The sequence below is a fragment of the Ranitomeya variabilis genome, chromosome 1 (genome assembly GCF_051348905.1).
Source record: "Ranitomeya variabilis isolate aRanVar5 chromosome 1, aRanVar5.hap1, whole genome shotgun sequence".
Classification (NCBI taxonomy): domain Eukaryota; kingdom Metazoa; phylum Chordata; class Amphibia; order Anura; family Dendrobatidae; genus Ranitomeya; species Ranitomeya variabilis.
In genome coordinates this window covers 332147830-332173795 of record NC_135232.1, presented here as the reverse complement: position 1 = coordinate 332173795, position 25966 = coordinate 332147830, and the positions used below count along the sequence as shown (strand labels likewise).

Below are 25966 nucleotides of genomic sequence, written 5' to 3'. Positions count from 1 at the left end.
TTTTTTAAAGACTCTCCATGGAAATCTATAGTGAAAAGACACCCAAAATGCGCAGTTTAACAGCGTCTTTAGTTGCCTAGTGTGTTTTCATGACATCACATCTGCTTTGCTTGAACAGGTGCACAGCAGATTTCCTGCACAAAACAATATGTAATATTGTAATATACCCTACATGTGAACACAACCTTACAGTTGTGTTTGATAAAATGGCAGTTAAGAAAATCAATAGCTCAACTAGTAGAACAAAGCAAGACTTCATATAGTAAAGCTTACGTAAAACCAAAAAAGTTCTGACTATGAATCAATCAACGAATTAATGGCTAAAAAATAAATCCAACCATCTCTCACTGCCCCATGCCCACTCTGACATCTCCTGTCAAGGTAGATAAAAATATTAAATGGTTGTGTGGTGAAGGGTGTGACTATAAATGTAGCCGTAGCACATGTACCGCGCCTCATAGTTTGTCTTTCTTTCTCTTCTATGGTAATACCCTGTAGTTTTCCACTACTAGTACAATGTAGACCTTTGTGATGAACATGGTGGTTTACATATACTCACGTACACTCGATATATTAGAGAAATATATGTTTATTAAAGAAATCATTAAACGCATCTATTACAGTTATGGCATCATGATTTCAGTGGAAAAAGAATGCATCCTCTCAACTTTTGGACACATTCAGACATGTCCTGCTTGATATGCTGTGGGTCCTCAGTATGTCGTACACAGGAGGGAAAGTTGGACTCACTTTACCTGTGAAGAAAACCGCAGTTTTACATCAGTATGGGACAAGTATACAGTGCTGTGCTGGTCATAATACATTTCACAGTAGAAGCAAAATCACTTGTCCCTGGAAACACTCGAAGCAAGGTCTCAGGCCCCTCCTAGAGCTCATTCTATCCTCGGTACCTCTGACTCTTTTTATAATTAAAGTATTAAAGCAAAAGTATAAAAATCTTTAATGTTCTGCTACTATTTCTTGTTGGAGTTTGTGGATATAAAGTATCCCTAACAGGTCACTTATTCTGCATATTTGGCCTTAATTGCGTAGAAGTGTCTTCGTTAGTGTCAATGCATGACTCTTTTTCATAGATGCACTTCTTCACACATCCGGCATTCATGGTCCACAATGTAAGGACTAGCTGCGGGTCTCCTGACTGGAAATTAACAGCGTTTTAGGCATAAATGAAGCTGTTGTGTTCGGGACAGGCAACCCCAGCTCATCCATATATCATAGTCGCTACTTGAAGATTGGAACACTCTAAAACTGGATAGAATTCAACATTGAGAAAAAATTAAGGACGTTTACCAGGTTTTCATTCTTTTTTTTTTTAGTCTGTGTTTTTTCAGAAACAGCACCACTCATCCTTATGGGTTGTGTCTAGTTTTGCAGCTTATCCCTTTAAAGTGAATAGAGCTAATCTGGTGTGTTATAAAATCACATACAGTTATCAGGTGAAAGCATAAATTTATTGAAAAAATATATGTAAAAAAGTCAGACATATTTGTTTCAGTTGGGAATTTTTTACTTTTTTAATAAATTTATGCTTTTAACTGAAAATCACTATAAGATTTTTTTAATTTCTATATTTCTCCCTTTGGCACTACAAGCCTCCGTGCTTCGGATCTCCTGCTGGGTGAGCTGACTTTTCAATTGTTTGCTTCTACTGACATGAGTGGCTCTGTTTCTAGAAAAAAAAAGCAGACGTTATTTCTAATTATGGCCAACTTCATTACAGTGCATAAAAAAAATCAGTCTCTGACCACTGCACATTAACAGGCATTAATTTTCTTGCGCTAAGATGTGATAGACGTGAGCTATGCAGTTATTTTCTGTGTATATTCTAATAGATGCAATACTTTAATTTGGGTGTGATCTGTCCATTGTAAGGTTTTTAGAAGAAAACATTAGCATGGATCCAGGAAGGTCAAATGTTAAATACTACTATTAACACAAAAAGTCTCTGCGTAATAAGATTCAACATTACTTATGATAGCAGGGCTCAAAATCTAATCGGGTGGACTTTAGTGTGCTATGTAGTGATGAGCGAGTGTACTCGTTGCTCTCGTTTTCCCATGCACGCTCGGGTGATCTGAGTATTTGTATCTGCTCGGAGATTTAGTTTTTGTTGACGTAGCTATATGATTTACGGCTGCTAGCCAGCCTGAGTACATGTGGGGGTTGCCTGGTTGCTAGGGAACCCCTACATGTATTCAAGCTGTCTATCAGCTGTAAATCATGCAGCTGAGGCAACAAAAACTAAATCTCCGAGCACACACAAATACTCAGAGACCACATGTGATGAACGAGTACATTCGTTCATCACTAGTGCTATGCTTGAGAAGAGACCCTGTTGGTTGTGTATGTAGGAAGAATAGAGCGCTATTGAAATTTATGATATATCTGATAAGGCTGTTTGCCCTTTATTTTAAAAAGTTGTGGAGTTCACAAATAATAAGTTATTCACACATTGCAGATTTTTTTTTCAAAAATTTCTGTGACTCAAAATGGGTTCTCTACTGGTGAATGTGGTTTGTTCTGCAGTATGTACATGGATTTCTGTAAGCTTCATTCACATGTATGGGACAATTTCTGTAATGTCTGGTACAAATCTGACCAGCGTAAACACAGAAGAGGTCTCCACCAACTGTATCTGAGCCATCAGAAGAAAAATTGCCCTACTATTCCACTATTTGCAAATATGTGTAATTAATTGTAATTTATTAATGTATATGTAAATGAAAAACTATTCTAAAAAGATACAATTTTAAAAAGAAGCTGTATTGAATATTTTTATGGGACTTTGTGTCATAAAAGTTAGTATCATAAATTCACATATGTGGGTTATAGCAGGTGTCATAAAATTAATGTTATTAGTTCACGAAAGTGAATTGTAGCATTCCTAATGATGTTGAGAATGAAGCCCCTCCACTAGTTTGATTTTTATGTTTTAATTTTTTGAGAAAACCTTTTTAATTTGACATCACACTGGGTCATTCTGAGTCTGAAGCAGGGATTTTTGATATTTTCTCTTGTACCAGTTATATGTGATAGCCTGGTGATATTCTTACAGAGAAGGATGGATATCACAGCTTTGATCGATAGTGGCTTATTACCTTAAATAGAGTTACGGTGACGCTATAGACCAGACTCAAGACAAACAAGGACATGAATGTTGTTGAGATCTCCCATGGATCCTCTATAGCCTCTTCTTCTTCTTCACCTGCAATGATTTTGACTCCGATATTTTCACAGCAACCTAAATAAAGAACACACTTTTTAACTAATGACCAAATATTCCCAGTACATACTCATTAAACTAAATTCACAGTGATCTGTGACCTACTATATCTGTGACCTGACTCATTACAATATACCCCTTGAAGAAGCATTTCATTGTGAAACGCGCGTCGGGTGTGGTGGGTTCCTGGTATTCTTCTTGGTATTCAAGTATTCTGCTTGTAACATAACCTTTACATATTGGTGTCTTTTTTTGTCTGGTATCCTTTGTGATATGTCTACAAGTGACTATTGTATTCACACCATCTACTGACATCATATTAATATGTATAATATAGTATTTTATCATGTTTATATGTTCCATCTCTTAATCTAACATTATTTACATTGATGTGAGATTCAGCTGTAAGAATTTACTAGGATTTTTACATAGATTGAGCCATTATTACATTGACATGTTATAACTAAATCCCTTGTATGTTATGGTATTATTTGTATACATGATACTATGTTTTCATTACATGGTCTAAACCTTCTGTTAGATTGTTAAAAATTATATTATAGACGTTTATTGTACTATACACTTATCCAGGTATATCAACCTACAGAAGTATCTGTATTGCCCTGTTTTTACATATTTCTATGATTATATTGGTATCTTTTTTATCCCTCTCTAAAAAGACTCATATCTTTAAGCGTTTGTCTTTAATATACATTTAAAATAAATGTTTTTATTTTGTATTTATGTATCGTATTTCATTAATTCCTCCTGTAAAACATTTGAAAGTCAATATGTTCTAGTGTTCTACAAAGCATAAAATATGGTGTTTTGTCTAAATTTCACTTCCCCTGAAAAACAGAAGTTTTAAGATTAAGAAAGAACCGCACCTACATCCACAAACATGTGATATGCACCTGCAGTTCGGTATTATTCATTGCTTCTGAGCTGTATGCAAAGATCTGACTCAGAAACGGAGCATCTCCACTTCGTAATACTTAGAAAATGGCTAAATATAGTATAATAATATGATGCTATTGTTGTAATGAGATCTATGACAAGTCCTCGGCTTTCCTTATCCTCATGTGCTTGAAAATAAAGTGTGCTCAGTAAGAAAGATAACTGGAAAACTAACTTCTTTGTGTTTGTTTTATTAGTTTGTTTGAGCGGTCAATGGATTGGTGAAAGCTTGGTGAAAAAAAGCAATTTGGGTAAAAAACTGCCATGGAATAAATAAGAATATACTGTATGTCATTTGTAGTTAAATGAAGTGAATTTTGTCTTGGGACAGATGTCAAGCACATATTATGACTGGTAAAGAATAATATACTTAGAGGGATTTTCTCGTGCTGCATCTTGAGGAGAGCACTGCTCCTCTGCCTCCCAGCTTCCTGGTTGCTGGGCTGGTATGTACCTGAAGACTGACAATTCGCGCCAGCAGCATGGTCGCGCCGCTGGTCCAAACTGTGTGTTCTCCCATGCTGCCAGCAGAGGTAGATTTGCCTCAGCTTCACGGGAAAAGCACAGGGGCACTGAAGAGCCAGCGATCTGGCCTGCTTATCACAGAAGCATAAGCCGGCACCAAACGTAGCGCCTACTAGCAGCACGCGCTCTTTACCTAGGCAACCGACCACTCTGTGGTCTCTGAGACGGCAGAGTGGTCGGTAACCTAGACAGTGAGCTGTATACTAAAAATGTAAAAATCCCTTCATTCTTGAGAAAGGAGAGGATTTTTTTAATAAGAGGTTAATAAGAGGTCACTTTGTAATTTTACAAGAACTTGAGAAAACACCCTTTAAGGAAGATTAGTCCAATGAGGATAAAGCTCTCTAGTAAACTTGTTTTTGTTTTCATACATAATCTTATGGGCTCCAGGAGTTGAACATATTTGGGACTCACATCACATCTTAAGTATGACGTTAACTTGGACTGTGGGATATGCAGATCTTTTTTACGTTGGGTCCCATATTTTTATATGGTGTTTTACTGAATTCAGTGTTTCCAGATACAGATGAACACAGTTCAGTGTACAATATTGTTTCTTATTCTGGACAGTCTTATGGGTCCAAGTATGACATTAATGCTTCTGTGAGATTGCTGGTGCTTAAAATGTAATAACTTCCCAGCACTTTTCATAACCTCATGATTCTTGTCACTTATGGTCCTCAGACAGGAGGTGGAGACAGATTCCAAACAATATCTTGAAAATGATTTCTAACTAGTGCCAATGGTTTCTATATTATCTTTTTATTTCCTAACTAACATTTTCAGCTTTTCCTAGCATTAGAAATGAAAAACATTTAAATAAAACTGAATTATAAAATTTCCTTGGCTTTTTTATAATCTGCAATTATTGTTAAACTGCAAAAACATCAATAAAAAATTGGTATTCTATTTTGGCACCTTTATTTCTATCCCTAATTTTCTAGTCTTTTGTTCTCCATTGCCTATGTACATGTGCTGCCCACTCACAGTACGGACATATGCATAGGACTGAGACTACTGCATGGAGCATTCGTGGCAGTATATGAAGGCACCATAGCTTTTTAGTCCTAATTGCTGCAGCCTTCATCCACTGCCATATAAGCTCCCTTTGACTCCATCTGTATGGATATAATCTGCCTTAGAATTAATATTTACGAAAGTGGATGGATTTTAGAGCTGATCAGAAGTCCTGGGCAGCGGCTGGTACATGTTTATTGCAGCTGTACAGTTCAGCTCTATTCATTGTTAACGTACCGCCACCATAGGTGATTGGTGGGGCTCTGGAGTGTCGAAATACCTACCAATCAGATATTGATGATCTATCCAAAGAGTAGGTAGTCGATATTAGATGCCTGGACAACTTCGTTAATGAATGACTTCAACACTATCTCATTAATGTTTCAGAAAACTGCTATGAAAATTCTAATTCAGTCTTTTTCCTTTTAATCTGTAAACTTCATTTAAGGGATAAATAGCAAAATGTTTCATTAAGTGGCTACTCTAGAATCCGGGATTTATTCTAATAATGTTTTTTGAAATTATGATGGTTGAGTTGGGCCACCACTGGTGTTGACCTATGGTCGTTATAATGTGTCCCATTATATGATTTGGTTATTTTTTCAGCCCTCTTGCTTATATGTAGTAAAGAGGAACCATGCAGAATTCAAGGTAAAAGCCTGACTACCTAAATTTGCTATATGTCTATTGGCCATGTTAGGGCTTCATTCACAAGTCTGGGTCCTGTGTAGGGGAATACTCACCTTAGGAGTGTTGGCTATGTTAACTGTTTTTTAAGGGTGTGGAGGGGGTCTTGTTTTTTGGGGGAATGTTTAGCAATGCTAAAACTGTCTACAATAAACCTTTTGTCAGATCCAATTTGGAGTCCTTTCGGGTATTTATAATTCATTACATATGGTTGGCCTGGTTTCGATAAAATAACAAGATAACCATAGAAGTTCCTAGGGCAATACTGAATTATACCTAGTACATAGGAATGCCATTTTCATGTTGTCTGTGAAGTTTTATTTGTAGATAATTTATGCAGTTATATTTGGGTTATAGTAGTATACTTTCAATTACCATATATTTCTTCATGATTTTATCCTTAGATATTTGTACCATGTGTGTATGGGGGCCTCCTGACTCTCCCCTGGTTTAGAGAAGGATCCAACACCCGATCCTTTTTGTTTGGTGCGGAGATAAGCTGCTGCCAGCTGCTCTCTCATAGAGGCCACAGGAGCGCATGGCGTTTAGATTCGATAGTCTGCAAGATTATCCCAGTGGCTAATGCTGGATGATAATTTTTTGCATCATTACACAATTCTTGTGGACTTGACAATACCTATTTGTTAGCTTATTTAAATTTGTGCCATATCTTGGCGCACAGTGTGGCATTTAAGCCACACTTCTTTTTGGCAATTCCGCTATCCAGGAAGCCACCTGACAAGTAAGGCACTAAAGGTATCTGAAACACAACAAATGATGCAAATAGTGGTTGAGTTCTTTGCTTACTAAATCTCCCTAATTGTCTGAGTTTATTGCTTAGATAATGTACATTTCATATATTTATATAATTTGCTAGAATTTTACTTTTGGATCATGCTGAAACGTGGATCTAACATTACTTTGTGGTATTTATATTAGATATACTGTCACTTTTTAGATAACAAGTAAATTACAATTGCCAATGAAGGCAAGGTTTGTTTGGCCTTATTAGTAAAGATAATAATGCATTTGCATAGGATAGTGGGTAATATATTTTTTGTAGTATTGAGTGATGTGCATTTGTAAAAGTGAAAATTCTATACTACCTAGAATTACTTTATGCCATGCATTGTGGAAATCCTTTTCTCTTTATTGATGATTTTTGTCTCCTTTACTTGATGGCACGCTCTCCTAGAGATGAGGTATTGAGTAGTAAAAGAGTTCTAGACATTACTACGGCTTATGACACCAAGTAAGACTTAGACTATGACAGATTTAATAAACTAAGATCATCATGTTTCTCCACATATCCAAGTTCTTTGGCACCTTAGGAGACCGTTTACTAGTTGTAATAATACACATTGATATTGCATTAATAGTGTGTCATAGTTGAAAGGATCTGAGAGTGCTTCGGCTTGGCGTTTCATTTTACACTGTACATTGTCTAGTATAGTGTCTTATCTGACTGTGCAGATAGGCTTTTCACAGAACAGCTCGAGGTCTCTAGTATCACATATGGGAAGTAGCAATCGTATAAGTCAATAAAGACCCTCACAACAGAAATTTTGTCCACAATCTCTATTTGGGTTGGCTTTATATCCTGTCAGGTAGTAATGATCTTTGGAAGATTAATATTGATTTATAGAATTGCTAGTTACAATGGGTGTCAGTAGAGACCATGTTTTCTTTCTTTGTGAAGAGGCTATATACATAATTTATTTTCCATGGAGCAATGCGTGGCCTATAAGTTTCCCTATTCCAACTTAACAGTCTCCTTAAAGTGAACCTGTCACCAGGTTTGGCCAATAAGAAATGCGGCCATCAACATTCAGGGCTGATACACAGCATTCTATAATGCTGTATATCTGCCCCCAACCTGACCTGTAAGAGAAGAAAAATTATTTTTATTATACTTACCTGTGGGGTGGTTTGATCTGATGGGTGTCGCTGGTCTTGGTCCTGCACCACCCATCTTCTTACGATCCCTGTACTCCTGCTTGCTTTGTGTGGATGATGCGTCCCTTCATCACCCACATAGTCTACTCAGCACAGCGCTCCTGCACAGATGTACTTCTCTGCCCTGTCGAGGACAGAGCAAAGTACTGCCGTGCGCTTGCGCCGGGGCTCTTTGACCTTTCACGGGACCTGCACACTGCAGTACTTAGCTCTGTCCTCAACAGGGCAGAGAAGTGCACCTGCACAGGAGCTCAGTGCCGAGGAGACGAGTCCTCCACACGAAGTAAGCAGGAAAGTGGCATCGCAAGCAGAAGGGAGGCACCGGACCAAGAAGAGCGAAGCCCATTGGACCGGACTGCCCAGCAGGTGAGTATAATAAAAGTTATTTTCTTCTCGTGCAGGTTGAGGGCTTATATATAGCAATATAGAATGCTGTATATCATTACTGAAAGGTGATGACCATATCTCTTATTGGCTAAACCTGGTGACAGGTTCACTTTAAGGAGAAATGTTACCCCTTAGCCTTCTTTAACTGTGGTGCCTGCAATTCCTATGCTGTAAAAATAAATGAGAAGAACTAATAGAGAGCACAAGAGTCTGGTGCCACAATATTGTGGAATAACTGAAAATATAGTGACCTTGACGCATAATTTTAATCAGTCTAGATACATCTTGCTTGCAATTTTCCCTGCAAGTTCTTTAGGCAAAGTGAAAAAATGCCATATTCCAAAATTTAAGAACCTTATTCTAGTCACTGAGTCCCCATCTCTGAAATTTGTCTTTATAGAATTTATTGCAACATCAATTATTTAAAAAAAACAAAACATTTCCACATTTCTACCATTGTAAAATCACAAATAGACAGGAGAAGATACAATTAACAAAGTCAAGACAAAAGAATTGGGGAAGACGTCATTCATTCATTTATATAGAAAGACAGCTGTAGTTCTTCTTACAGTCGTAATCGCTTTTTAACAACATGTTGAGCAATTTGTGTAACATACACGATAAAGGGAAGAAAGTATTGAAGAACAATTGGTAGAAGGAAAGTGATGGATGCTATAGATGACATTTTAATAACAACTGAGGGTAACATCAGACATTATGACAGACACATTGACCACTGTTGGTTTACCAGAGTTTTTGTCAATGGATATTCTGGTAAAATTCTTCGGGATGGTTTCATGGCCTACCACACAGCCATAGCTAAATCCTGAATCCCAAGAACTAGCTGGAATGGTAAGCTTGCTTATCATGAAATAATTTTTCCCCCCGGTTTCAAGCATGGGTGGACTGTTGATATAGAGATCTTTGGAGACTTCCAAATCATTTATGGTCCAACCCATGAAGATATTTGGAGGATTAAATTTGGAGCTCAAGCATAACAAAGTGTATGTCTCCTTCTGAGCCAGCTCTTCAGTAGATGGTGGGAAAACAGAAACCACAGGTTGGGACGTCTTTGTTACTGTGTATAAAATATATTTAAAATTAGCCATATCAATACTTAATGTACCAGTACAGCAGTCTGACAGATTTACAAGGAAATAACTCAATTCACTAAAATGCACCTTTTGGGAATCATAATTTTGAGTTCCCCGTTGAGATCAAGACCAGTCAGATTTGATTCCATTAACAAAGACTGAAAGAATAAGCTAAAGATTTTTTTTTTAACTATCAAAAAATCTACAGAAAATAACTTTATTAGTTAAATATATCTGAGGTAACAGAAAAGCATTTATTTTGCTCAGAAGTGTGCCTACTGCTCTATCAATAGTCTATAATTCACAAATGTTTAGCCAGTTACATGAATTTTGCAGTGTAGCACCATTGTTATTCCATATACAGTATACATATACATATATACCGTATTTTGCGTATTATAAGGTGCACCCCAAATTTTGGGGAGGAAAATAGAAAAAAAATTGTGCGTATTATAATCCACTTTTGCAGCAGCTTATCTGGGGGCAGCAGTGGTGGATTGGGTTCCCAAGTGACAAGGTCACTGCTGGTGGAGGTAGGAGTGCTGTGGGCACCATGCTGGTAGGACGGGATGTTCGGTGGCGGCAGGAGTTTAACCATGACTGCGGGCCCCAGACTGGTACGACAAGGATTGATTGGATTGGTGTCTTTAATAAAATTATTTATATTATGAAGACAATATGGTTGATTATGTGGTTATTATGGTTTTAGTTGTTCAGGTAGTTTTTTTGGTACGACAAGGTGTTCGGTAGTGCTGGGGTCCGCTGCCATTTTGTGAAAGCCCGGAGCCCCACACCTTCTATACTTTCTAATGCCGTGGAGTCCAGCAAAATGGCTGCTGGAGGCAAGGCATGCGCAATTGAGATCTCAGGAGCCGAGATGTAGGGAGATGAGATCTCGATGCCAAGATCTCAATTTGCGCATACGCCGATTCCTGCGGCCATTTTCCCGGAGTCCTTCCTTCACATGGTGAGTATGGAAGATGCTGGGCTCAGGGCTTTCACAAAATGTTCTGTACTGCCGAACACCTCATCATACCAGCCTGGAGCCCGCAGCCATCACTCGACTTCTGCCTCCACCAGATGCTTCCAGCGGCAGCGAACATGTGACCCAGCTCCTCCGCAGATGGTAAGCTCCACTGCAGCTACAATTCGGATTGTAAGACACACCCTCATTTTCCCCCAAATATGAGTGGAAAAAAAGTGCATTTTATAATCCAAAAAATAAGGATTATATTTGTGTTCCTCACCTTTTTCCTTCTTGATTCTAGTAATGATGGGGTTCTGGAGTCCATTGTGACGGAATAGACAGGTAAATTCTGTCTCTTGCAGCCAGACATCTGGGGGAACAGTGAGGACACTGGACTCACTGTAAGTTCCATTGTTATGTAGTTGTGCATCCTCAGTCTGAATATGGAGGTCAGATCCTCCAGTAATGCTCCATTCAAATGAATAATTTTCATTTGTATCTTTCAGGTTGGAGGCCACACATGTAAGACGAGCAGTGTTATGGACATAGAGATCTTCAATAGAGGGTGGCACGATAAACACATGAATTCCCAAACAGTTAAAGCTGTCTATATGATAAAAAAACAGCAATTAAACAACAATTATTATTATAATGGCAAATTAGAATTTATACCGTATATTGTTCTATACTGCTTTAATAAGCTTGTCATAGACTTCCTTAGTACTGATGTCTACATTTTTCAATTTGGTTGGAGTATTGTGTGATCTTCGCATATCCCTGCAAAGCATATATCCAAAGTGTCATCCTCCTGTCATACTTCTGCCCATTTAGGCCTACAGGCACATCAGTCCACATGTCAAAAGATTTCGGTGCAGGGCACCTTGTGTCTGTTTATATATTTCAGTAATTATAAAGCACATAAATCCATAGAGGGATCTATTATTATGATGGTTGAAACTTGCTGCAGTTTTGGAAAATATAGGCTAAAACCAGAAACAGTTTTCCAAATGAATACATCTCAAGGGCTAATATTTAGGATAGGCAACATATTAATTATCATTGTTCTTTACCTGAGCATTTCTTAATTGTGTCCTCCGCTGTTGTATTTGTATTGGTGTCGGTCACATGACATTTCACATGGACGCCGTTGTTCCACTCAGACTGACCAATGGTCACTGTACTTTGCAAAGCAAAATAGTGGTTCTGGGATTTTCCCAGTTCGAATTTGTCTTCTGCAAACCTCCTTTCCTGATCATTGATATACCATTTCAATGTGGCATCCTGGGAGGTTAGGTTATACACCTGGCAAGTGAGCTCTATTTCACCGTTGCCTTCAGGACAGGTTCCTTGCAATAGGTGGACACTTGGTGCTTCTGGTAGAGAGTCACAAACTGAGGGGTAGAAGAAATCCAATTATTTCCTGTTTCAGAACCACTGTGCGGCGCTTACTTTCAGTCGGCATATTCCCAACATTGGCCAGTCTGGATGGATGTTTATGTATCCGTTCACCATAGAAAGCTATTGCACTACAACATATACTACAAGGTAGATATCTTTTTGTGGTTGCAGTATAGGAAAGTGCATTTTGCTGTGCTTTCATGTACAGCTATATAAACAGTACACGGACACATATCTGTCAGATGCAGGACAAAGAACGCATCTATGAGAATGCTAAAGTATAGGTTGAAAAAGCTCCCAATATATACTTTTGGCTAAGAGTGTGAGTCCCTAGGCTACATGAAATGAACCAGTTTGGCAATGTGGCACCTCTGAGGGTCCAGTCGCCACAGAGGTACTGCATCTCAGCCAGAGATGGGGTACCCCAACTCTCTGGTAAGGAGGGGACACTGCACAGAACCCTAACACCTGCACCCATCATTAGACCTCTCCGGGCCAGAGAGGTATTAGGTAGAGGGTGAACAAGGGGAGGAGAGAGTGGGTAAGTCAGTAAGGGGGTGTATGAGGAGAAGTGGAGCAGAGCAGATGTGTGGGTATGAAGCTCCTGACAGTCTGAAGAGAGGGAGGAAAGGAAAGAAGCTCCCAGAAGGATCGAATAGGTACTAGGGGCAGGGAAGTGTGGAAACCACCCGTGGGGCCTGCATCCATGCTGACATCGTCAGGTGGAGGGACCAGGTCACAGTAGAGAAACAGGCCCCTGATCTAGCGGAGGAACTACAAGTCCCAGCTAGGAACCCGGAAGCTGTCACGTCTGCAAGTGCGACGGCCACATGCACATCTATTTAGCTGAAAAGGGAGTCACAGAGGGTCAAAGGGGACAGTGAGGACGTCGCCCGACAGGACCCGCGACTATTGGCTTGGGACACTGGGTGTGAAGCATAGGGCAGGAGAGGTGAGAGCCAGCGCAGAGAGTCAGCCAGGAAAGTCACATACAAAGGGGGGTTCTGGACAAGTGCCCTAAGTTACTGGAGAGTTGGCTGGACCACTAAACCCGGAAAACATAGCACCCGGCTGGATACCATACCAGAACTGTGAGTAAAACGTGAAGACTGCACCTTGCTGTGTCCTCTCTCTTTATTGCGCCACTCTCCCTGCACTACATCCACCATCACCATCTGTAACATCATAGGTGCCCTGGGACTTAGCTCTACCTGTGGAGAGCTGTAACAACTCTACTGCATCACCATCAGCCCCAGAGGTCTCTTTAAGCAGTGTCTGCTATCCCTAGCCAAGTGCCACAGGTGGCGTCACGAACAATTCCTCTATTCCTTACAAACATTCCATCATCATCCTTTTATTGCGTGCCCAGGGCCACGGACCGAGTCACCGCTTCTGTGACCACCCCATTAAGAACCGTCCGACCCAGTTACGAGTACCACACGGCCCTAACGGGTGTCGCATCAACGTAAGTCTTTATTGCTCCCCTGATGAAGCATTCTAAATCTCTGCTAGGTCACATATGTAATGAGCTATTCTTCCCTGCAAGCAATGATGTTACAAAAGAATACTTCCATAGATATGGTGTCCAATGAATTTGCCGCAATTTATATTTTGTTGGCCTCCATACGAAATCATGTCACTGGGGCCCAGTAAAGGCCCCTAACATTTGTGCATGGGGTCTTAAGCAAATTTAATTCTCAATAACTTTTATGCAATACAATTGTCTCAACCAATTTATAAACTTGACCATTGACTTACCTTTGGGAATAATTTTCACAATGTTGGTAGAGTGAAAACTAACATTGCACTGGTAAGTCTTACTGTCCCAGTCATTTTTATTGATGGTGACTTGACTGAGAAGGCTGTATGCTGGAGGGTCTCCACTAAGAGGGAACATGATGTCCTTTACTCCAGATAGTTTCTCCCCTTTAGTAGTATCCCATGTGATAGACAAAGGTGGAGGCAAAAAACGGTTTACCAGACATGCAATAGAAGTGGAAGTGCTACCAGTATGCCCAACTGCAATCACTGGGTAGACAGTTGGGATAATTAACTGAACTGCAAGAGAAAAGAGTATGATAAACTGGTGTAGAAATGTATAAGTACATCTTGTAAAGAATTAAAGCTTTTTCTTTATTTTATTTTACTGTTACTTATATTGCTCCAACATATCCCACGATGCTGTGTACAGGTTACCATCCCTCATGTCAGTCTGTGTCACCACTGTGGCTCACAATGTAATTTCACACATGCACACATATTGTATGGTACACAAGGGGAACACGCACACTGCACATAGTATCCTTGGTCAAATGCAACCCCCTCAGTGCTGCAACATGAATAACCAGTGAACCTAGCTTCTCATAGGGTGGACACAGCTTCTCATATGGTGGACACAGCTTCTCATACAGTGGACACAGCTTCTCATACAGTGGACACAGCTTTTCATACGGTGGACACAGCTTCTCATATGGTGGACACAGCTTCTCATACACTGGACACAGCTTCTCATATGGTGGACACAGCTTCTCATACGGTGGACACAGCTTCTCATATGGTGGACACAGCTTCTCATACGGTGGATACAGCTTCTCATATGGTGGACACAGCTTCTCATACGGTGGATACAGCTTCTAACATGGTGGACACAGCTCATACAGTGGACACAGCTTCTCATACAGTGGACACAGCTTCTCATACGGTGGACACAGCTTCTCATACGGTGGACACAGCTTCTCATATGGTGGACAGCTTCTCATACACTGGACACAGCTTCTCATATGGTGGACACAGCTTCTCATACACAGGACACAGCTTCTCATATGGTGGACACAGCTTCTCATACGGTGGACACAGCTTCTCATATGGTGGATACAGCTTCTCATACGGTGGATACAGCTTCTCATATGGTGGACACAGCTTCTCATACGGTGGATACAGCTTCTCATACGGTGGACACAGCTTCTCATACGGTGGACACAGCTTCTCATACAGTGGACATAGCTTCTCATACACTGGACACAGCTTCTTATATGGTGGACACAGCTTGTCATATGGTGGACACAGTTTCTCATACCGTGGACACAGCTTCTCATACGGTGGATACAGCTTCTCATACGGTGGACACAGCTTCTCATACAGTGGACACAGCTTCTCATACACTGGACATAGCTTCTCATATGGTGGACACAGCTTGTCATATGGTGGACACAGTTTCTCATACCGTGGACACAGCTTCTCATACGGTGGACACAGCTTCTCATACGGTGGACACACTTCATTTCAAGAGGTATTCTTGTGATTTATCGCATATCTTTAGTATCGTACCTAAACCTGTCTCTGTTATTCATGTCAAAATGATTCACAACTTGATGGAACCCAATCAACCCAATTGTAAGTCAATGGGAACTGCTGATGCTCCCGTTCATTTCAGCATAGTACTGTCATTTCTGTCATACTAAAAATGGTGAAAAGCAGATTCATAAAAATGTATTACAAATATTTAAGATTTTTGGAATTTTCAATTCTATGTATACTTCACAGATGAACTTAACATGTTGTTTTTAGGTCAACAATTTTTTACTCATTCCTCCATATTTATATTGATTGATGTGATTTAATGATACAGAATGTAACATCCCTTGTGTAGCCATATATTTTAAATGCGTTGGCCATTTTTTAAAGGGAAGCTGTCAGTTGATTCATGCTTACAAAGCCCAGGCAGCAAAAAACTGGCTGTATAATTGCATCTAGGTGTACTATTCTCTGTAACTCTCCAATGTTTCAAAGATACAATACTTTGAAGATCCGGGCATGGACCATAGCCAGGGAAGAGACTGGTCAGGTCTTTCCCAGCACTGCCTGCGGTTTTGCCAGCACCAATCCCTATAAACCTTTTTTACAATGTCCAGGAAACATCCAATTAATCTGGTGAATGATATATTGTAATTACCACAGTAGTGCTGATGTCGTCAATTAAAAAATTCTCCAATCTGTTGTGTTCTTCTAGAACATGGCTGCTGATGGATGGATATGTGATCAGAGTTGTCCGTTAGCGGCTTTCAGTAACACTGTGAGCAATGGGAACTAGCTCATACATGGTACTGTGTACATTGGTATTCAATGGAGGCATCTGATGAAAGGGTCTGATCATATGCGCCTTCATCAGTCACCATGTTCTGGATCGCATCGCAGCACCGTAAGGGGTGGCACTTTTGAAATGAGGACATCGGTGCAGTCGTGGCAATTACATAATTTGAGTGACTGGATTAAATGGATGATTCCCTGTCAATGTTAAATTATAAGAAAGTTATTCCTTAAGACATAAGATGCTATCTCCAGCTGGCTCTGTATTATCATAAAGGTTAATGTATGACAGTACATATACCATAATCTAATAAACTCCCTCTAGTGACAGCTGGGGGGAGCCACAATCTTTTCTAGGTGGGAGCACTTTTTTAAAAAAAACCCAAAAACCGTATATTTACTATAAAAATATAATAAGAAATTAAACAATTAATGTGTACAAAATTGAGAATTTGCTTTGAACAAAAAAAACAGATTTGATTTATTTTTAAGAATTGTTTACAAGAGACTTACTTATTTTAAATGAATGGCAAAAATCTGTAGTTTTAAAAGTTGTCACAAGTATGAAGTATGAATATTTGAATCCATATAATGATCGCGTACACGCCTCCATTTTTTAATGTAAGTTGTAAAATGTGTATTGTTTGATTAGCAGCATTCACTAATACAGCAGCCACTATGTAGTGTGATGGAGCAGTGATATTCCACTCCGTTCCACTGGTTGCTGCTGGAGGTGATTACAACTGACTGGTTTGGGGGTGCGGGTGTTGGACCCTTACCGATCTGATATTGATGACCGATTTTTATGATAGGTCATCAATATCATTGTAGTGGATAACCCTTTTAAAGAACAGCTATAGTTTTAGTATGCATTGTTCATCTTTTTTTATTTCTTTTTTTTTTTTGCTCAGGTTTTTTTTTCTCTAAACGCTTTAAATTTTTGTACTTTTTCTTTAAAATTTTTGTAGGGGACTTGGTCATGCAATCCTGTGTTTGTCATATAATACGGTGTACCATGTCTGCTAGTGTAAAACTGACAATCAGCATAAAGCATCTGTACATGGCAGACCTGGAGGCCTTTTTTAGGACTCTGAATGATACAACACATCAGTACCCAAACTATCATGACGGTTCGAGGAGGATACAAAAGGATATGGTGAAATCTATAAAACCTCTTTGATGGCACCATGATCATTATCTATAAACAAGTAGGATTATAGTATCTCTGATCTTGGTCTTTAGACCGGGCTGTCAGCAACAGACAGTAGCTTTACCATGGTGCAGAACTAGAATTAAATGGCTTCTATGTTTCAAATATTAAAGGGAACCTGTCACCTGAATTTGGCGGGACATAGTTGCAAATAAAATATAATGCACTCCCCATAGTCCTCCATAAAGTATAATACACCCCATAGTCCTCCATATCATACAATGCACTCACCATAGGTCTTCATATAGCATAATGCACTTCCCATAGTCCTTCATATAGTATAACGCACTCCATAGTCCTCCATATAGTATAATGCACTCCCCATGGTCCTCCATATGGTATTATGCACACCCCATAATTCTCCATATAGTATAATGCACTTCCCATAGTCATCCATATAATATAATGCACCATATAGTCCTCCATACAGTATAATGCACTCATCATAGTCCCCATATATAGTACAATGTACTCCCCATAGTCTGGCATACCGTATAATACACCTCATAGTCCTCCATATAGTATAATGAACCCATAGTCCTCCATATAGTATAATGCACTCCCCATGGTCCTCCATATGGTATTATGCACTCCCCATAATTCTCCATATAGTACAATGCACTCCCCATAGTCCTCCACACAGTATAATGCTCCCCATAGTCCTCCATATAGTATAATGCACTCCCCGTAGTCCTCCATACAGTATAATGCACCTCATAGTTCTCCATATAGTATAATGAATCCATAGTCCTCCATACAGTGTAATGCACTGCCCATAGTCCTACATACAGTATAATGCACCCCATTGTTCTTCAAATAGTACAGTGTACTCATATTCCTTCATACAGTATAATGTACCCCATAGCTCTCCACCTAGTATAATGCAATCCCCATAGTCCTCCATACAGGATAATGCACTCCCCATAGTCCTGAATACAGTATAATGCACCCCATAGTCCTACATACAGTATTATGGCCACCACAATGTACTCAATGATTTAAAAAAATACAATACTCACATCCGCTTTGATGCACCGAACATCTCAGGGCAACACAGCTGTGTTGTGACGTCATCATGCCTGCTGCGCTGAGATGACAGACACCGAGGAAGAATTATGGAAGATGGAGCGTCTGCTGATGCTCCCTCGATTATTATTACTTTCAACTGTATTGGCATCATGAACCCCATTGGCTCTACTCCACTGCTTTCAAATGCATTGTCATCCAGGATGTCGATACAGTTGACAGGCGGGGGACCCGGTGCTGGAGCCAGGCCCCCTTGGCTCACGGACCTCATAGCAGCCGAGTTCCCTGCTACCATTGGAGGTACCCTCTGATGTCAGGCTGGCACAACTGTATAGGACTCTGATGCAGCCCGTTAGGGAACTTCTGTTGTGAAAAAGTATCCTTGTTATAGTTTTTGTGTTTGTCAGTTACTGATCCCAGTGTGTCCTGTACAGCATTTTGCAGATGTCAATTCAGGGACATAATCCTTAATTTGACTGTGTAGACCAATTACTAGTTGGTTTTTACATATCAAGTAGCTACTACATAATTATTACCTTATGTCCAATGGATATTAGGAATATATGGTTTTAATCCTCACCACTAAAGCCAAAATGGGCAAAAGTGTTTACTTTACATTTAATAGATCAAATCTGTAAGCTTGCCAGCTAGCTAATGTATACCAGGTAGCTACTAAATAATTACTAGTCAGGTACGGACTGGGGCTGAAATTCAGTCCTTGCATATGAACTCACACAGGCCCATGCTGTCCCCGTCCCCATGAACCAGATGATTTTCTACAAGACCAATATTTCTATTGATACCTGTGGCCTGCTGGGGTAAGTGACGGAGTCAGCAACTTTGTGCTCCATCCCAACTCTTAACAGTATGGGTGTCTTGATAACACCGATTCTGTTAACAACGTAGCAGACAAGGCGGCCCATGACCAGACAGGCCTTTCTGGCATTTGCCAGATGGCCAGTCCGGCCCTAATTACTACCAAAGGTTCATATATATACTAAGATGACAATAATAATTACTACTAAAGAAAGAATAAGTAATAATATACACAAGTTTACAAGCTAGCTATTGACTAGCTGCCATGTATTGATTAGCATACATATAGTAGATACTAGGAAAAGATCAATCCTAACAACTAAAGCTAAAACTATGGACCGACATTGGACCTGCTCTAACCATTTATATTCAGTAGATCAATTACACAAGCTCATGTGCTAGCTATTGGTCACTGTCTAGCTAGTAGAAAATTATTCACACCGATCCATGACATACTATGAAAAGATGATTCTACTCCTAGCCATTAAAGCTAAAGCCGTGGGCAGAGACTTGTCCTGCACTAAACATTTATATTCAGTAGATCAACTACAGAAGCTCACCAGATAACTGTTGCTCAGAGGCTAGCTATTAGAAAATTATTTGCACAGATCCATTATATACTAGGAAAAGATTATTCTAATCCTAACCACTAAAGCTAAAATCATCTATAGAAATTTGGCCTGTGTTAACCATTTATATTCAGTAGATTAATTACACAAGCTCACCAACTAGCTACTGCACACTGGCTAGCTATTAGACAATTACATGCACAGTATCATTATTTATTAGGAAGAGATAAATCTAATCTAGTCTAATATACTTAAAACCAATAGTTTTACCCTGTACCAGCCATTTGTACTCAATAGATCAATTACCAAGTAGGTATCTAATATAATTGATCCAGTGCATACTAGGAAGAGGGGTCATATTTCCTATCACTAAATCCAAAATCAAGGGCAAAAATCTTACGTGCTTGACAATTCTATTTACCTCCTCAATTAGCCACACTCACTTGCTCACTATGGCATACCAGATAACTACTACATAATAATACTATAATGGATTGCCCGTGCAATCAATTTATATTCAGTCATTTAGTAAGCTTACCAAGCCCGCTATTTCACACTGACTAACAACTATTTAATTACTACAAAGTCCAGTGGATACTAGGAGTAGATGACCCAATTCCCCATCACATAGCTAAAACCAGAGGTATAGAATTGGCCGGTGCTAACAATTTAAATTCAGTAGATGAAATGGTTAAGCTCACCAGTTAACTATTGCATGCTGGCTTGTTACTAGCTATATACAATGTATACTGGGAAGAGATTGTCCTAATCCTTACCACTGAAGCTAAAACTTTGGACTCAGATTGGCCCTGTTATAACCATTTATATTCTGTAAATCAATCAGTATAAGCAGTTAATGATTGCATACCAGCAAGTGATAATCCTTATCAATATAGCTAAATCCATAGGCACATAAATTAAAAAAAAGCAGGCAGCACTCCAATGAACTGTGCAAAAAAGTGAACTTTTATTAGCCTGTGTACTAGATATGTGCCAACAATGCATACCAGGAAGAGCTGGTCCTACCAGGACCTTTCTCAAGTCAAGTCCTGTGCTATGACAGAAACGTCGCTGGCTCGCTGCCACATGGACTAATAAAAGTCCACCTTTTTGCACAGTTCATTGGAGTGCTGCCTGCTTTTCTTTTTTTTCATCTCTTATGACCTGTTGATGGCGGGTCTAGGAGGCCTGGTACCCAATCTTGAGTGATTTTGGTGCTGCTTTGATTTTTCCATATAAAGCCATAGGCAAACATCTAACCTGTGCTAGCAATTTATATTCTGTAAATCAATTAATCAAGCTCACCAGATAGCTATTGCTTACAAGTGAGCTACTCTATAGTTGCTAGAATTGGTTCAGTCAATACTAGTGACAGATGGTCCTAATCTCTAAAGTTAAAACTATTGTCAGAAGGTCTGACCTGTGCTAACAATTTATATTCATTAGATCAATTATCTAAGCTCACCAACTAGCTATTGCGTACTGGCCAGCTACTATATATGGTAATTACTATCATAAATGCTTGTGCTTACCATTTGATCCCATAAGTCAACCAAGCTAACCAGCTAGATACTATATAATTACTGGAATAGTTTCAATGGATACTAATGAGATGTTAGTTTCAATTCTCACCACTAAAGATTAAACCATGAGCAAACATCTAACCAATGCTGTCAATTTATATCCAGTAAATCAATTAACTTACCCTGCAATATGGCTACTGCATACCGCTTAGCTTATAGTTGCTACAATTGGTACTGTTAATACTAATGAGAGAGGGTCCTAATCCCCACCACTAAAGCTAAAGCAATGATCAGAGATCAGACCTGTGATCACCATTTATATTTATTAGATTATTTGCCCACGTTTACTGGCTAGCTATGGCATACTGGTTATACAATTACTATGATAGGTCAAGTGGATGTATGTGAGAGATGAACATCCTTATCACTTAAGCTGAGATCAAAGCCAGATGTCTTGGCTGTGCTAGCAATTTATTATCAGTAGCTCAATTAACAAAGCTGGTCAGCTAGCTAGTGCGTATTGGCTAGCTACTACAGTATTTAGTTAGTAGAATAGATCTAGTGAATGCTAGTAAGTGATGGTCTCAATCCACCAAAGCTAAAACCATGGGCAAAAGTTATGCCTGATCTAGCAATGTGTATTCAGTAGATCAATTACCTTAGGGCACTAGCTAGCTATTGCATACCAGCTAGCTTTTATGTACGGTAATTAATGTCATAGATCCAATGAATACTAGGAAGAGAAAGTCTCAAATTTACCTCTAAAGCTATTCCCATGGTCAGAGATGTATTTATGTTGTGTAAATCAACCAAGCTAACCAGATAGCTACTGTATAATTACTAGAATAGGTCAAGTGCATACTAGCGAGTGATATGCATACTCTTCACCACTAACGCTAATACCATAAGAAGACATCCTAGCCATTTATATTCAGTAGTTCAATTAAGAAAGCTCACCAGCTAGCTATTGCATACCGCTACTTACTATATTGTTGCTACCACAGAGCCAATATATACTAATCCCAAGTGCAAAGATAAAACTATGGTCACTGATTCGGCCTGTGCTAGCATTTTATATTCATTAGATCAACAGCTAGCTATCATATGCTGGTTAGTTACTAAATATGTACCAGCATAGATCCACCACATACCGGGGAAAGTGGGTCCTAATCCTCACCACTACAGCCAAAATAAATGGAAGCTACATGGCCTGTATGAACCATTTCCATTCTGTAAATCACCGAAGGTAACCAGCTAGCTATTGCATAACACCTAGGACACTGGCTAGCGATTATATAATGACAAGAGTGGGTCAAGAAAATACTAAGGAGATAAGAACATACTCCTCATCCTTAAAGCTGACAAATCTTGCCTATGCTAGCAATATATATTCAGTATTAGCATAGCTCATGAGCTAGCTCGTACTCCCCAGCCAGCTGTTGTATACCTATAGCTACTAGATAGTAATTAGAAATGGTACAGTTAAAATTAGAGAGAGATGGTCCCAATCCTTAGCATTAAAGCTAAACCAAGGGCAGAGATTTTGCTTATTCTAGTAATTTTTATTCTGTAGCTCATTTGACAAAGCTCAGTAGCTAGATATTGAATATCAGCTATCTACTTAATTATTATAGCATATTAGCATAGACCATTGAAAACTAGAAAGGGCAAGTCTTAATCCTCATCACTAAAGCTAACACCATGGACAGGGATCTGACCTGTGGTCCCAGCTATCTAATGCACACAGGCAAGTTACTATACAATTGCTAGAATCAGTCTAGTGAATACTCATGAAAGATCACAACTAAAGCTTAAGCCATGGCCAGGGTTTGACTGACCCACCAGAGAACCGGACAATCCTCCGATGGGCTCTGGCTTCTCCTTAAGGAGAGTTCATAGTGCAAACCTTGCAGCTGCTATGGGGTTTCTGAGTGGGGGAGAAAAGTGGGCCCTCAGAATAAAATCCTCTGGTGGGCCTAATGTTCTTCAGTCTGACACTGCTCATGGGCAAACGTTTTGCCTGTACTAGTCATTTATATTCAGTAGTACAAGTTAACAAAGCTCACCAGCTAGCTATGGCATACTGCTAGCTACTATATAGGTACTAGAAAATGTTCAATCAGTACTAGTCAGAGATGGTCACAATCTTCACCACTAAAGCTGAAAACATGAGCATTGATCTTGCATGTATTCTCCACTTGTATTCAGTAGATCACATAACCAAGCTCACCGGCTAACTATGGCACACTGACGAACTAAGAGAGAATTTCTAGAAAATGTATGAAGCCTTTAGTGTGAGTTTGATCTTGATTTCATACAGTGGCATAAGGAGACTTTGTTGTGACTTGTATCAGACTCTGAATGAAGGGAGGTGTTCTCCTTTTCAAGTATTTTATGGAAGAATATGACTGTCTACATGACAGCTGACAGTGTGTCGCAAAACACGGAGGTCATAAAACTCCGGACAAGGTAACTGTATTGCTTTGGTGCCCTGCCATACAATTTCGATGTATATGATTGTATATGTATAAAACATAAAGCTCTACGTTCTTTTAATTGTTGCTATAGTTTGTGCTAAAACTATAGCATAAATGTGTATTCCTCAGTGCTATCCCGGTTTTATCAGTCCTATAATGCTCTTCATATATACATGATTATGACTATTTAACTGCCAATTTGCCTAAAATGACTATATCAGTAGAGGTTTTTTAGAGCTCTAAATAGCCAAACTTCTGAAGGTCAACACTCTTAACATCTTATTAGGTCATTACCTGCTTAAATTATACAATAAATCCACAGGTCCATATAATTAGTTCATTTGTATTCCTTAATCAGGTCCTTGGCATCTTCAGGCTTCACTAGCTGGAAATCAACCTGTAGCTCTGAAAATATAGAGTTCTAACAATGTATATAACAGTCATAAATTATAAATGTATTGCTACTGTATAACCCAACCAATGATTTACATGGTCATTACTGCAGCCTTTAGAATAACTGATCAATAGAATTATTAAACATATGAGAATAATGTAGTTGCAAAGTCACTATAGGCATGAAATGCACATGTCAACTTAGCAAATGTATTTACCTGAAAGTAAAGTGTCACTTTCATAGGACAGAGCCAATAGCAAAGCTCCTTGACCTATTAGGATTCCAAAATAAGGAAAACTATATGGAAACATATTTTCTATTACGTTGTGGACTAATAAATTTAGTGTAATTTTTAATTATTCTTACCCCTGGTTTGTAGATGGTGGATCATTTTCAAGACTATGGTCTCAGTCATGTTGTGATCGTCCCTTGCGATTTATAGCCAAGGTGTGTTTAGTCGAGGAAGGCATTGCAGATCATATGCTGTTATACTATAGCGCGTTGTCTCTTCTTAAGGTGTTCTTTTGGAGATCTGAGGTGGAATCCTGCCTACAGAGTGGTATATGTGTTTGGCACAGATTTAGTCTATTTTTGGGAATGCTGGTGGGAGGAAAGGGGATTTTGTATAGCATCTGTTAGCTGTTGTTCATGGTATTATTTTGTAGGCCTGTGGTTTATGTGGTGCTCCACATGTCTAGTCTGGGTATGTACAAAACTCACATATAACGTGGCTCAATCAAAATAAAATGTGCCCACTTCCTTTTTTTTTCTGTCTCATTTGATCATCAATATCTGAACATTTGTTATTCTAAAAATTGTTACTCTCCTATCTTTTATATTCAAAAAAATGTCTGTTCAGCTTGTATGTGTTGTATTGCCAATGAAACATATTTTGAAAAGGTTATAGGCTCGAGTGGACAACCACTGGTGATTTGTTAGATGAGATATATAAAATAAACCAATAGTCATTATAGATTTTATAAAGCTGAAAAGTGTTCCCATGCTAGAAGAAGGTATAAAAATGAATTCATCATCCATACACTATAGTTTTAGATTTGTTCTCAAGTCTTTGTTCTACTCTTTGCCCACCTATCTATTCAAGACTGAAGACTTGTTCAGCTGACACCTATTCGTTCCTGCCCCATTATAAACATGTACATTCAGCATGGTCCAGCCTAACAAACATGTTTGTTTTAATGGTGTGAAGAGAATAAGACACTGGTAGGCGCCTGTGTCAGAGGCCTATCTTGCACCTATATTTACATTGCTCATATTATGGGTTTACAATTGTGTTATAGTGACAATTATGTAGGTCATTATCATTTATTATAATTCATTATAACTATTTACAATTCTATTACACATATTAGATGTTTTCAATGCTCATATTATTGTTATATTGTGTGTCAGTCATGTTTTTGCACTTCTAGCACTTTATCATCTTTTTTCACTGTTTTGTGCATACACCTAAGAGTAACATAAAATATGTGAACATCTATCATTCACACCTATATTTTGCATTACACATATTTCATGTTTACAGTGCACATACGTATTTCTACCATATATCATATGTTTTACTTTGTTTTAATATAAGGCTGACTTTATTTACTTTATGCTCTGCAATAAGGAC

General features: G+C 39.0%; 1 gene segment (V, D, J or C); it reads right to left on the bottom strand.

The window, feature by feature from the left end:
• Positions 1 to 620: 620 nt before the first annotated feature.
• LOC143817403 (immunoglobulin heavy constant mu-like) lies at positions 621 to 24903 on the bottom strand. The segment is given in 7 exon segments: positions 621 to 755; positions 3120 to 3262; positions 9522 to 9851; positions 11115 to 11441; positions 11905 to 12225; positions 13991 to 14290; positions 24700 to 24903. Coding segments are annotated over 7 exon segments (1479 nt in total).
• Between the last annotated feature and the right edge of the window lie 1063 nt (positions 24904 to 25966).